The 12,735-nt window shown below is 37.3% G+C and overlaps 1 protein-coding gene across 1 annotated transcript in view; it reads right to left on the bottom strand.

Moving 5' to 3' along the window:
• BRWD3 (bromodomain and WD repeat domain containing 3) overlaps positions 1-12,735 on the bottom strand; it is a 138,317-nt gene that overhangs the window by 52,909 nt on the left and 72,673 nt on the right. The window contains exons 15-18 of the mRNA XM_004378881.2: positions 5,104-5,238; positions 3,921-4,049; positions 2,757-2,982; positions 273-440 (exon numbers count right to left, since the gene is read on the bottom strand). Of these exons, the coding sequence (XP_004378938.1) occupies positions 273-440; positions 2,757-2,982; positions 3,921-4,049; positions 5,104-5,238 (658 nt within the window). The remainder of the gene's footprint in view (positions 1-272; positions 441-2,756; positions 2,983-3,920; positions 4,050-5,103; positions 5,239-12,735) is intronic.

Raw genomic sequence — 12,735 nt, 5'->3', positions numbered from 1 at the left:
ATTTTCACCAAAAAAAAGGTCCTCCAAGGTTGAGAAGGGAGAGTGTTGACATGTCGTGGGGTTGTTAACCAATGTCATAAAACAATACGTGTACTGACTGTTTAATGAGAAACTATTTGTTCTGTAAACCTTCATCTAAAGTACAATAAAAAAATTTTTTTAAATGTAGTTCTTATTTAAAAACAAACTATTCCTCACATGCAATGACTTGGTACAAGTAAAATAATTACAGTACATTTCATTGTACCTTTTACAAACATATAAACACTTACCACCATTAACAGAGTATGATCTATTAACTGGAAAATGTGGAACATCTCCTTCATTAATTAGTCTCAGGTCTTGTTCTCTCTGTAGCTCCCTGATTATTCCATCAAGAATACTCTCATCTTGATCACTGGTCTGCTGTCCAATTACCTGTTCTACCACTTCACCATCACCTTAATGAGACCAAAGATAAAGTCACAAAATTACTTACACTTTAGTATGCCCTAAATACAGTAAAAACAAATGAATTCATGAGTTCCTAGATGAATTAAAGCATATATCAAACAAAACATTTTAATCAAATTTTTTTTAATTCAACACTTAAATGTTTTGATGTCAGCTTTTATGTTTGATTTAACCAATATCTCCAAATTAGGCATTACTGAGTGTCTTCTTATCTTATAAAATAACAATTAAATAATTCATTTTAAAATTAATTTTCTCCATAGTAAATTCCAAGCTAAAAGTCGGGCATAAATAGAAATTCTAGTAGAGTTTAAATAATTTCAATCACAGATACATAAAAGGTTTTGTATCTTTCTTTCATGAGAATTTCCTGTCTGATCAGAAGTCAAAATTATGGTCTTTCAAATATTATGTTTTGATAGCACCTCAGTATTTTGAAGAATAGAAAAATTACTTTTTATGATACACACACACAATAAAAACCAATCCCACTGCCTTGAAGTCCATTCCGACACATAGACAGCAACCCTCTAGGTCAGAGCAGAACTTCCCCATAGGGTTTCCAAGGCTGTAAATCTTTACAGAAGCAGACCGCCACATCTTTCTCCTACGGAGCAGCTGGTGGATTTGAACTGCTGACCTTTCAGTTAGAAGCCGAGTGCTTTAACCACTGTGCCATCAGGGCTCCTGTTTACAATACATTTAATGATTATTTCTGAATAAAATATTTACTTCTATGATCTTTTTCTTAAATACATCTTTGAACTGTTTTTCATCCTGTCCTCTAGTAAAACTAAATGGTATCTGATAGAGTTAACCAAGAGATCAGCTCTTACAAGAAATGAAGCATGACAGATTACAGATCTTTTATTCAGGTTTATAATTTAATCTATGATTTAATATTCATGCCTTTCCTCCTTGTTTAATAAATATGAGCTCTACAAACCCTTACAAGAGAATATTAAAAAAGGATGTGCAGAATTTCACCCTACAGGGTCAATTCAAGTCTTAATTCCCTAGTAAAGAAATGAAATTCCATTTGCAAATCAATAACTCACTACCTTATACCTGGCAGAAAAACTACAAATAACAATCTAAGACATGAATGTGCTCCAGGGTGTTGGGGGCTTGGAGGAATCAGTATAAATAGGGAAAAATATTCCAATCAGAAGAGATCAAATTGCTTTGAGACAGAACAGCTTATTCCAGTGTTTTATTCTACTAACCTCACATCATGCACCACACTCATGTTTGCTTCCCCAGTATCTTCCAAGATTGTGTTATTAAAGCACTTACGTCCCTCTCCCCAATACTCAGTAATTCTTTGTATTTCAAACATAATGACAGGCAAATAGCTATTTTTCAGTCTGTAGTTTTTGAAGTTTCTTCCTCTCTTAGGTCCATTAACTATATACTATGAGTGATGGAATGTGACCAGCTATAAAGCTTAACACACTAAAGTTAGTACCTTTAATCATTACTAGAAGTGAATACTGTTAAGGGATAACAGAAGGATATGTTCAAGGTTTCTAAGAAGGTCATCACATTCTCTACTCGAGGGTATGCTTTTTTGTCCTAACCTACTGTCATGAATTGAATTGCATCCCCCCAAAATATGTGTCATCTTGGCCAGGCCATGATTCCCAGTATGTGTGGTTGTCCTCCATTTTGTGATTGGAGGTAATTGTCCTATGTGTTATAAATTCTAATCTCTGCCTGTGGTTAATGAGGTAAGATTTGGTTATGTTAAAGAGGATTAGGGTGGGATGCAACACCCTTACTCAGGTTATAGTCCTGATGCAATATAAGGGGAATTTCCCTTGGGTGTGGCCTGCATCACCTTTTATCTTACAAGAGATAAAAGGAGAGAGAAGGGAGCCAGAGAGAGAGGGACCTCCAACAGCCAGGAGTGGAGCGCATCCTTTGGACCCGGTGTCCCTACACTGAGAAATTCCTAGACCCAGGGAAGAATGATGACAAGGACCTTCCCCCAAAGCTGACAGAGAAAGCCTTCCCCGGGAGGTGGCATCCTGAATTCAGACTTCTAGCCTCCTGAACTCTGAGAGAATAAACTTCTGTTTGTTAAAGCCATCCGCTTGTGGTATTTCTGTTATAGCACCACTAGATAACTAAGACACCTACTTGTGTCCACATGAGATAAATAATGTAAAAGTACCCTGTAAGGTAAACAGTACTATACAATTGAAAATTAATAAAAGTATTAACCTACTCCAGAGTTTAGCAAGCACAGCAAGTACAACATTTTGTAAAATGTTTTAAATTTGATTTTGGAGAAAACATACCATTAGCCACATAACCCAGCTGTGGTATAAGTTGTTCATCCTTACAATTTTCCCGTCCTGGTACTAGCCGTTGGAATTTTGTGGGATGAGGGTTTCCATCAACATCCACCAAGAATGGAGGAGGCATGAGGTGAGGAGCTTGTTGGGTTTGTTCATCCAATACATAGTTGTTAGCATCACGAATAAGAGGTCGATAATCAGTGTGGAAGAACATCTGATCTGGAATCTTTAAGACAGATTTTTAGTATTTAACATACACAGGGAGTTTATAGATAAGAACATGTATTTTAATTCTTAGGGCATATTTTTCAAATCAGGCAAATCCTGCATTCTCCTGTAGTCTTCTGTTGCCAACATGTTCGCCCTAAGTAGAAGTGAATTAACTAGATGGAGGTCCCATAGTTTCCCAAAAACATCCTAAAATGTGTGTTAATTTTTGGCCCTGTGTGATATTTCTCGAACTGTGATACGAAGAAGTAAAGCAATAATGCAGTGAAAAAAGCTAGGTATTCTTTTTCTGTTGCAAAAATCATACACCCCAATATAACTATGTTTTCCTTGCTTATTTTTATCCACATAAGGATAGATGAAATATTAATGGTAAGACAGGCAAATATCAATCACATCAAAGGCACTCAAAGGTGATACAAGTATTGGGCTAAATTCAGTGCTTCTGAGTTCTCTTCCAACTCCAAGATTATAAAATCTATTCAAAATTCACAGCTAACAAAATATAATAAACCAATTAAGCTAGCTTCCAAAATATTTCAATAGGATTAATAATAGGTAAAATAGGCAGCCAAGAAAATAAATACAGTCAGTCACTAGCTGTTTATTCCCATACAAATAATTTATGGTAATCAGAGGATACGTTCTGGGAGGGTCATTCCCTATTACACCTGAAGGGTGGTACCCAGAATCAGTTCTAAGCAAAAGGATATCCTAATGAATTTTTATACCTACATTAATCACACTGTATCTTAAGAGTTATTCCCACTGCCAAGCCTAAAGTGCTGGCAATGACAGAAACGTTTACCAAGAAAGGCAACTTTCTTATTTTATGTATATTAACACACAACCCCTATTAAATGGAAGACTTCAATCAAAATTTATGAATGATAAAATCCCAAATTGCGGTCTATAACAAAAATGAAATATACTAACCTTTTCATAATATTTACTGCACCCAAAACCAAAAAGCAGCAAATGCCCATGAGAATCTGTGCAGGCAAAATGGTTTCCATCTGGTGAAAATTTACAATCAAACACTGCACCATGACCTTGACCTTCAATCTGAAATTTAGAAGAGTCTTTCTAAGTCATCTTAAGAGTAATTTTCAAATAATAAGTAGGTGATAGCTTCTCCTTGCTAATAGCTTGGATTCTGTGATGCATCAATATTCCAATGTACTCTCTTAGGCTTCTGTAGCCAGAACCATACTGAAACAGTAAAGCTCTGAGAGAAATTAAGGAGAATCAAAAGGCAATGGATACCATCAATCATTACTAGCATTGTCGTACCTCAAAAAAATAGTAAATAGGTGACTGAGAAGGTTTTTAAAAAGACCCAAACCTAATTAAATTGACAAAAGTGCTGTCTCAGCACAGTCAGAATATTATCGTCACATCTAAAGCTGTAAAACAATTGAGCCTTAAAATAATCAGCCTAAAATTAAAACACACAAATCAATTCTACTAACAAAAGACAGAGAGTGTTATAACACTGGATCTATATAAAGCCTTTAAAAGGGAGCTAAAAGGGCAACAATTTAGAAATGTTTATTTACAACTATTCTTCAGAGTGGGACACTAAATATGGTGGATATGAGTATTCCCATCACCACAGAAGGGTGTTCTACTGGGAGAAGAGATAAAGTCAGATTTTTTTCCATGGTTTGCATGAAATGTATCTTGAGAGAATCTGTATCTCCAATTTTATGTTTACCAAACAACCTCTGATTACTAATTAAGCCATATGGGGTTTACTAGAGGCAGATATTAGTATTACAGTCACTGCTGCAATTTATGAATTAGGATTATAGTTTAAACATTAATCATTTTGTGAGTTTGGTTAGTGTAGCTCCACAAGTTTAATAAATTTGAGTTTCTAGAGTTTCAGGGATGGGGACCAGAACTTGGAAAATGCTGACACCAAGATAATACAATTGCCCTGAAAGGCCTTTTTCTGGATTGGCCTTATTCTCAGGTCTTAATTCATTCTCTGAGTTATTTTACTAACTTAAACACAGATGACAAGAAGTTCCTTGGCAGAAGGTATACTTTAATTACCAAGATATCATATAAGAGGAGTCAGTGTGAATATGAACTAAACACAGATTTTCCTTACCATGTTAAAGTAATTTCGAATTTTGGTCCCCCGGTCAAGGTCCCAAATAAAAATGTTCCCATCATGACCCGCTGAAAGTATGATCCTTTGATCAAACGGATGTGCTTCCAAAACAAATACTTCATCATCGTGTCCCTGTGATAAAATCAGTATTAGAAATGAAAAGTAACACAGAGCACCTGATTTATTTTGCCTAAAGGTCTTAGGAGTATTATCAATCTGGTTCAGATGAATCCATGCATACTAATTTAACAGCATTTACTCCATGGACATTATATGAATAACATAGCTCAGTAAGAGTTCCTTATATGCATAATTGCTGATTTTATAAAGTATCAATAGGAGACGAGGAAAGGTGTTTAAAATAAAGACAGTCCAAATAGTTAGGGCTCATTAACCAGAGTTAGGGCTCAAATACCAGAACTGGTATTTTTAGGACTCTGCTATTTAAAAGGCCACAGAAAATGTGACAAACAGAATCTCTCATTAACATCCAATTCTACCACAGTAAGAACAGACAAACCTTCACTGTTTTTCATCTGACACTATCATTGGTATCTTAGTTATCTACTGCTGCTATAACAGAAATACCATAAATGGGGGGCTTTAACAAACAGAAATTTACTTTCTCACAGTTTAGGAGGCTACAAGCCCAGCTCTAGGGAAAGGGTTTCTCTCTCTGTTGGTTTTTGGGGAAGGTGCTTGTCTCTTTTCAGCTTCTGTTCCTGGGGTGGGGGTGGTCCTTGGTGATCTCCAGGTGGCATCAATCTTTCTCCATCTGTGCTTGCTTGCTTCTGTGCCTAATCTGCTCCTTTTATATCTCAAAAGTGATTGGCTTAAGACACACCCTACACTGACATGGGCTTCATTAACATCAAAGAAAGCCCTATTTCCAAACAGGATTACATACACAGGTATAAAACCGAAACCAAACCAATTGCTGTCAAGTCGATTCCAACTCAAAGCGATAGTGGTTAGGATTTGCAACATATATTTTTGGGGGACACAATTCAATCCATAAGAACTGGTATTCGAATTATATTCTGGCAGGCCCCATGATACATTCAAAGGATAAAACACAGTGGCTCTGTTCTATCTCTCCTTTATACTTGGGGGTTTCATTTCAGATGTTAGTTAAAAAAAAGGATTTGCTGCTAAAATACAAATAAGTTTCCAAACCAATGCTCTATGTGACATTTAACTAATCAAAGTATATTAGTATATGGAGCCTTGGTGGCACAGTGGTTAAGAGCTCAGCTGCTAACCAAAAGACTGGCAGTTTGAATGCACCAGCACTCGTTGGAAACCCTGTGGAGCAGTTCTACTCTATCCTATAGGGTCGCTATGAGCTGGAATCGACTCGACAGCAATCGGTTTATATTAGTATATAGAGACCTTAGCCAGGGGTCAGCAAACTGCAGCCTGCAAGCCAAATCCAGACCCCATAAGTCTTTGTACATATACAGTCTGTGAGCTAAGAATGGTTTTTATATTTAAACAAACAAACAAAAAAGATACGCAACAGAGACTGTATGTGACCTTTGAAGCCTAAAATATTTATTACCTAGCCTCTTACCTGAATTACAACAGGTTCAAAGCCTTAGAAAAACATACAGATGATCCCAAAGTTGCATTTCACTTAGGAAATATCAGCATATTATCTACCAGGAGCTTCTAGAAATAACCATATACCATGAACCTCAAAACTGCATATTACGTCAACTCATGGTATAAAAATAGGGACTATTATGGCATTCTACAATATTACCATTATGGACAAAAATAGATTATTAAGAAATAACTGTAGACTGGCTCAAAATGCAGTGTTAAGATGAGTAGATAAAATCCCATTACAATGAATACCATCACAACTGAAAGTTCAACAAAATTCTTTTCCCAGTGACTGCTGAAAAGTTCTTTATTTATTTGTTATAATAAATTCCCTCACTGAATAATCAACTTGATACAGCAAATATTTTCTCAGTTTCCTAACCTGGAAATAATAAAATTACTTTGTTAAACTCAAATGATAATGAAATGGAAACCTGTTACTACAATGAACTGAGGGGAGCATGGTTTACTTTATTGAGGTTGTTCAGACTACTTCAGTGTACATTGGGAAAGACAGGTTTTTTAATGGGAACTTTTATTTTTTGATTACTACATGCCTTAGGATGAAGGTATAGTCATTGGGTCATGAGGAACAAAACCTAGTCAAAATCAGAAATGTCTTAAGATTTATCATCTGCAGTATTTGCATTTATCTGTCTGCTATTACTTCACTCAAGGTCCCTAGCCCTCTAACACCCTAATCTTCCTGTCATACTCCCCCTACCCAGAACTGCTAACTACCTTAACTCCCACATCATATATCTCTCAATTAAGAACACCTCTTTTTCTACCACCACCATAGAACTCTAAATTATCATTATTGCTCCCTCTTGGCTACTCCATAGACACCTGACAAACTACCCACAGTTACTCGTAGCCTCACTCCAATCTATTCTCTCTACCCTGCAGCCAGAATTACTATTTTTCAAAAGCAAAAGTCACACAGCATTCTTTGCTTTAAAACCTTTAGTAGTTTCCAGTTGGCCTCACGACTGATCCTACAAGACCCTGAATGGTCTGGCCCCTGTCTACTTCTGCAGTCTTGTCTGGTGACACTGTTTCTACTCTCTGTACTCTAGCCGAATCCTCAGGACCTCTGCACATGCTGTTAGCTTTCCCTGGAAGGACCTCACAACCTCTTCACATATGTAGTTCACCAAATATTTATTGAGCCTCTACCACATAAAGACAGAAAGTTCACAAACAAGAAAATATCAGGTAGTGACAAATACTATGATGACAATAAAGCAAAGTGATGTAATAAGACAAAGACTGGGAGGCTACTTTAGATTGTTTGATCAGGGAAGGCCTTGTCAAGGAGGTGACATTTAAGCTGAGACCTGGGTAATTGCTATATACCTTTAAAATAGTAATCCACACTTCAGTTCCTCAGGAAGCACTCTCTGACCTTCCCAGACCACATCAGGTCACCCTGTTAGAAGCTTGCATTTCATCTTGTAATTTTTCTACTTACCACTTATTTTATTAAATATTTTTCTCTCTTGACAAGCCATTAAGATCCAGGAGGACAAGGCCTCTGTTTAATTTACCATTTATCCCTAGCACCTAGCTCACTGCCTGGCACAAAATACATGCTCAACAAGTACTCCATTTGCTGAATGGAAGAACTTTACACTACACTAAGACCTTGACATATAAATTGTTACAACAGAAAACATAAGTACTACACCAAAACTAACTAGATTAGAGTGTTAGAAGGACTAAAAATAGTCTGTCCTAAAATTTCCCCAATAAAACTCACCGAAAACAGATGACCTAAGTCAGCCCATGGGAAGAGTACCACTAACAGGATTCTACATCAAAGTACTCATCAGGAAAGACTTTTACATGAATTCATAAAACCAATAGCTACAACATGGCTTTTGAAATTGTGATTTTAGAGATAAAGACCTGCACAATCCAATAGGGTCACTATGAGTCGGAATTGACTCGATGGCAACAGGTTTGGTTTTGGTTTAGCCACAAGTGGCTATTAAGCAATTGAAACGTGGCTAGTATAAATCGAAATGTTCTCTATGTGTTACAATACACATTAAATTTCAGACTTGGTATAAAATAATGTAAAATATTTCACTAATAGTTTTTTATATTAATTACATGTTGAAGTGCTAGCATTTTGGATATACTGAGTTAAATAAAATATATTATTAAAATTAATTTACTTGTTTCTTTTTACTTTTTTATTGTGGCTACTAGAAAAATTAAAATTTCATATGTGACTCACATTATATTTCTGTTGGACAGTGATGATGTAGACAAATGTTTCCTAGTAAACAGCCAAGCAAATAGCACCAGTTTTTCCAGACATATCAATAGAAACTTATCAGGGAGTAGGGAAAGCCAGAAACAGGTAAGCACTGGCTTAAAAGATAAACGGAAGAACCTCGGACTTCACTAACACAGTGTTAGGGATTTATTTTGGAAAGAGAACTTGAGGGGTATACGAAAAATAAAATGGAAACTGTCCCAACATTAAACAAATCTTCAGAAACCTAAGAGGCCTTAGACTATCTCACACAGATGACACCATGGTATACCATAAAGAGAACTGAGATAAGAGTCATGAAAATTAAGTCTATCATGAACCCTGTCACTCACTAGTGTGTAAACCATATGGCAATCATTTGCTCATTCTCTCTTTAAAATCCTTACAAATTGATAATTGAAGCAAACAATAAATAAAGCTTTTAAATGGAATTTAACCTGAAGTCAACCGGTATCATAATAAACTGATAATAACTCCACCCATGTGATTTCCGCTACTAATCCTTTCAACTTTTCATACTACAAATATTGCAGCCTTTTACTATGACAAACATATTTTTAAGAATAAAGAGGAGGCGGGGCCAAGATGGCGGAGTAGTCAGACACTTCCGGTGGACCCTCATACAACAAAGACCCGAAAAACAAGTGAATCGATTTTATATATGACAATCTAGGAGTCCTGAACATCAAAGGCAGAGTTGAGGAACCGGACTGAGTGCCAGGGGGAGAGAGAGATGATGCAGAAGCAGTGAGGAGTTGCCAGACCTGACCCAGTGAGAGCCTGAGCCCTTCAAGCCTTATCAGCTCATGGGTGAGTGGTGAGGCAGGCAAGCAGCAGTGCTTGGGAGGCATTTTCCACACCGGGAGAGATGCAATGGCAGAGTCTACTCAGCCTCCCAGAAAGAGTGAGAAGCAGCCCTCGATCTGTGAAAGACAAGTACGTGGGTCTGGTCTACCGTGCGGATCAAAAACACCCCCCTTAAGGAAATCCTCTCTCCCATTTACCTCCCCACTCCCTGCTCTGCACTGGGTCCCAGACTGGATTCAGCAACTGCCAAGTCCCTGGGTAGGAAGTAGGATCTGACACATGCCCTGAGCCATTCTCATAGCCTTGGGGAGGGAACAAATTAACAGACAGAGGAAAAAATAAACTTCCAGCTCCCTGAAGACAGGAACTCAGGGTAGGCACAGCTCTTTTGCCTAGGCACAAGCATAAGGGATCCATGGAATTTGAGGGCCCTTTTTCCCTGCACAGACTTGTGTGGGCCCATTTAAACAGCGTAGGCCCTCATTACTGCAGTACAACAGGGTATATACCTGAAGTCTAACTTGAACAGTTTCAGCCGTGAAGTGGCAGGTTTGTGACATTTGACACTGCTCTGCCCATTAAGCAGGGTCTTCACCTACCCACATCAGGGGCCTGAGGAATGGTGACTCCACCCATGCCACCTAGCCACCTGCGATAGGGGCCCAAGAATAAGAGGTGCCCCCAGTTCGTATAGCCAACAGCATTGGGTGCTCATAGTCCGGCTGCAAAACTCACCCACCTACCCGCTCTAGGGAACACGGACACACCTTCCTCCTGGACACTCAGGGCGGCCGTCAGCCCCCTGCCTTGCTCAGACTGTGTACCCCTGCTGCAGCCAGAAGCTTGCACCCACAACAATCACCCATGCCTGTTTAGGACTGTAGATGAGAGCCTGCACCACACACTTGTTGGAAATCTACCTGGGCACCTGAGCTGAATCCATACAGGAGGAGTGGATGGACTCCTGAGCTCACATACCTAGTAACATATCTAACCACCTGGTGACAGGACATTAGAGCTTCAAAGTTTCCAATAATCAAACTAGCTCACACGAGCAGCCTATTTGGGCATATCAAAACTAAACAAGAAGCTAGGACACAGTAAGCAAACATAAAATAAATAAACATAATAACTTACTGATGACTCAGAGACAACCGTCAATATCAAATAACATAAAGAGGCAGTTCAAGACAGCTTCAGGAAGCTCCCAGAATAAAGGATCTAGAAATTTTCCAGAGCAGGAAAATTTCCTGGAATTACCGGAAGCAGAATACAAGATTAATATACAGAACTCTTCAAGAGATTAGGAAGGAAATTAAGCAAACGCAGGACACGCAATAAATTAAAAAGATTATAGAAGACCATAATGACAAATTTAACAAGCTGCAAGAATCCATACAGAGACAACAATCAGAAATCCAGAAGATTAACAATAAAATGTCAGAATTAGACAACTCAATAGAAAATCACAGGAGCAGAACTGAGGCAATGGAAGTCAGAATTAGTGAGACTGAAAATAAAGCTTGACACCAACTTACTTGAGGAAAAATCAGATAAAAGCATTAAAAAAAAATGAAGAAACCCTAAGAATTACATGGGATTCTACCAAGAGGAATAACCTACAAGTAACTGGAGTACCAGAACAAGGCAGCTAACAGAAAATACAGAGAGAATTGTTGAAGATTTGTTGGCAGAAAACTTCCCTGATCTCTTGAAAGATAACAAGATATCTATCCAAGATGCTCATCAAACCCCACGAGTTAGAGCCCAAAAGAAAGTCACCAAGATATATGAAAATCAAACTTGCCAAAAAAAAAAAAAAAAAAAAAAAACAGAGAATTTTAAGAGTGGCTAGGGATAAACAAAAAGTCAACTACAAAGGAGAGTAAATAAGAATAAGCTCCAAATACTCAGCAGAAACCATGCAGGCCAGAAGGCAATAGGATGACATTTATAAAGCCTTGAAGAAAAAAACAGCTGCTAGCCAAGAATTATATATCCAGCAAAACTGTCTCTCAAATAGGATGGCGAAATTAGAGCATTTCCAGATAAACAGAAGTTTAGGGAATTTGCAAAAACCAAACCAAAATTACAAGAAATACTAAAGGGAGTCCTCTGGTTAGAAAATCAATAACATAAGCTAACAACCAAAGACTAGAATGCAGGACAGAACAACCAGATATCAACCCAGATAGGGAAGTCACAAAGATAAATCAAAGCTAAAATACTGAAAATAGGCAAACAAATGTCAATATGTAAAAGATGACAACATTAAAGAAAAAGGGGAGACTTAAAAAATGTAAACATAGATTTTTCAAATGGAGAGGAAGTCAAGGCAATATAAAGAAATAAAAGACTTGTACAAACGTAGAAAATAGGGGTAAATATTAAGGTAACCAAAAAGGAAACTAACATTTCTAAAAGTCAAAATTAAAAACTAGAAAAATATAAAGACTCAGCAAACACAAAATCAACAACAATGAACAAGATGAAAAGAAAATACATAAAGAAAAACGACTCAGCACAGAAAATTAAGTGGAACAAAGAAACTGAACAACACACAGAAAAAGACATCAAAATGATAGCACCAAACTCATACCTATCAATAATTATGCTGAATGTAAAAGGACTAAATGAAGCAATGAAGACACAGAGAGTGGTAGACTGGATAAAAAAACACGATCCGTCTATATGCTGCCTACCAGAGAGACACCTTAGCCTTACAGACACAAAAAAACTAAAACTCAAAGGATGGAAAAAATACATCAAGCAAAAATATATCAAGCAAAAATATATCAAGCTCAAAAAAGAGCACGAGTTGCAAACTTAATCTCTGACAACATAGACTTTAAAGTAAAATCCACCACAAAGGATAAGGAAGGACATTATATAATGATTAAAGGGTCAATACACCAGGAGGACATAAC

The sequence above is a fragment of the Trichechus manatus genome, unplaced genomic scaffold (genome assembly GCF_000243295.1).
Source record: "Trichechus manatus latirostris isolate Lorelei unplaced genomic scaffold, TriManLat1.0 scaffold00060, whole genome shotgun sequence".
Classification (NCBI taxonomy): domain Eukaryota; kingdom Metazoa; phylum Chordata; class Mammalia; order Sirenia; family Trichechidae; genus Trichechus; species Trichechus manatus.
The sequence above is the reverse complement of the archived record's forward strand: the minus strand, read 5'-3'. Positions and strand labels throughout refer to the sequence as shown.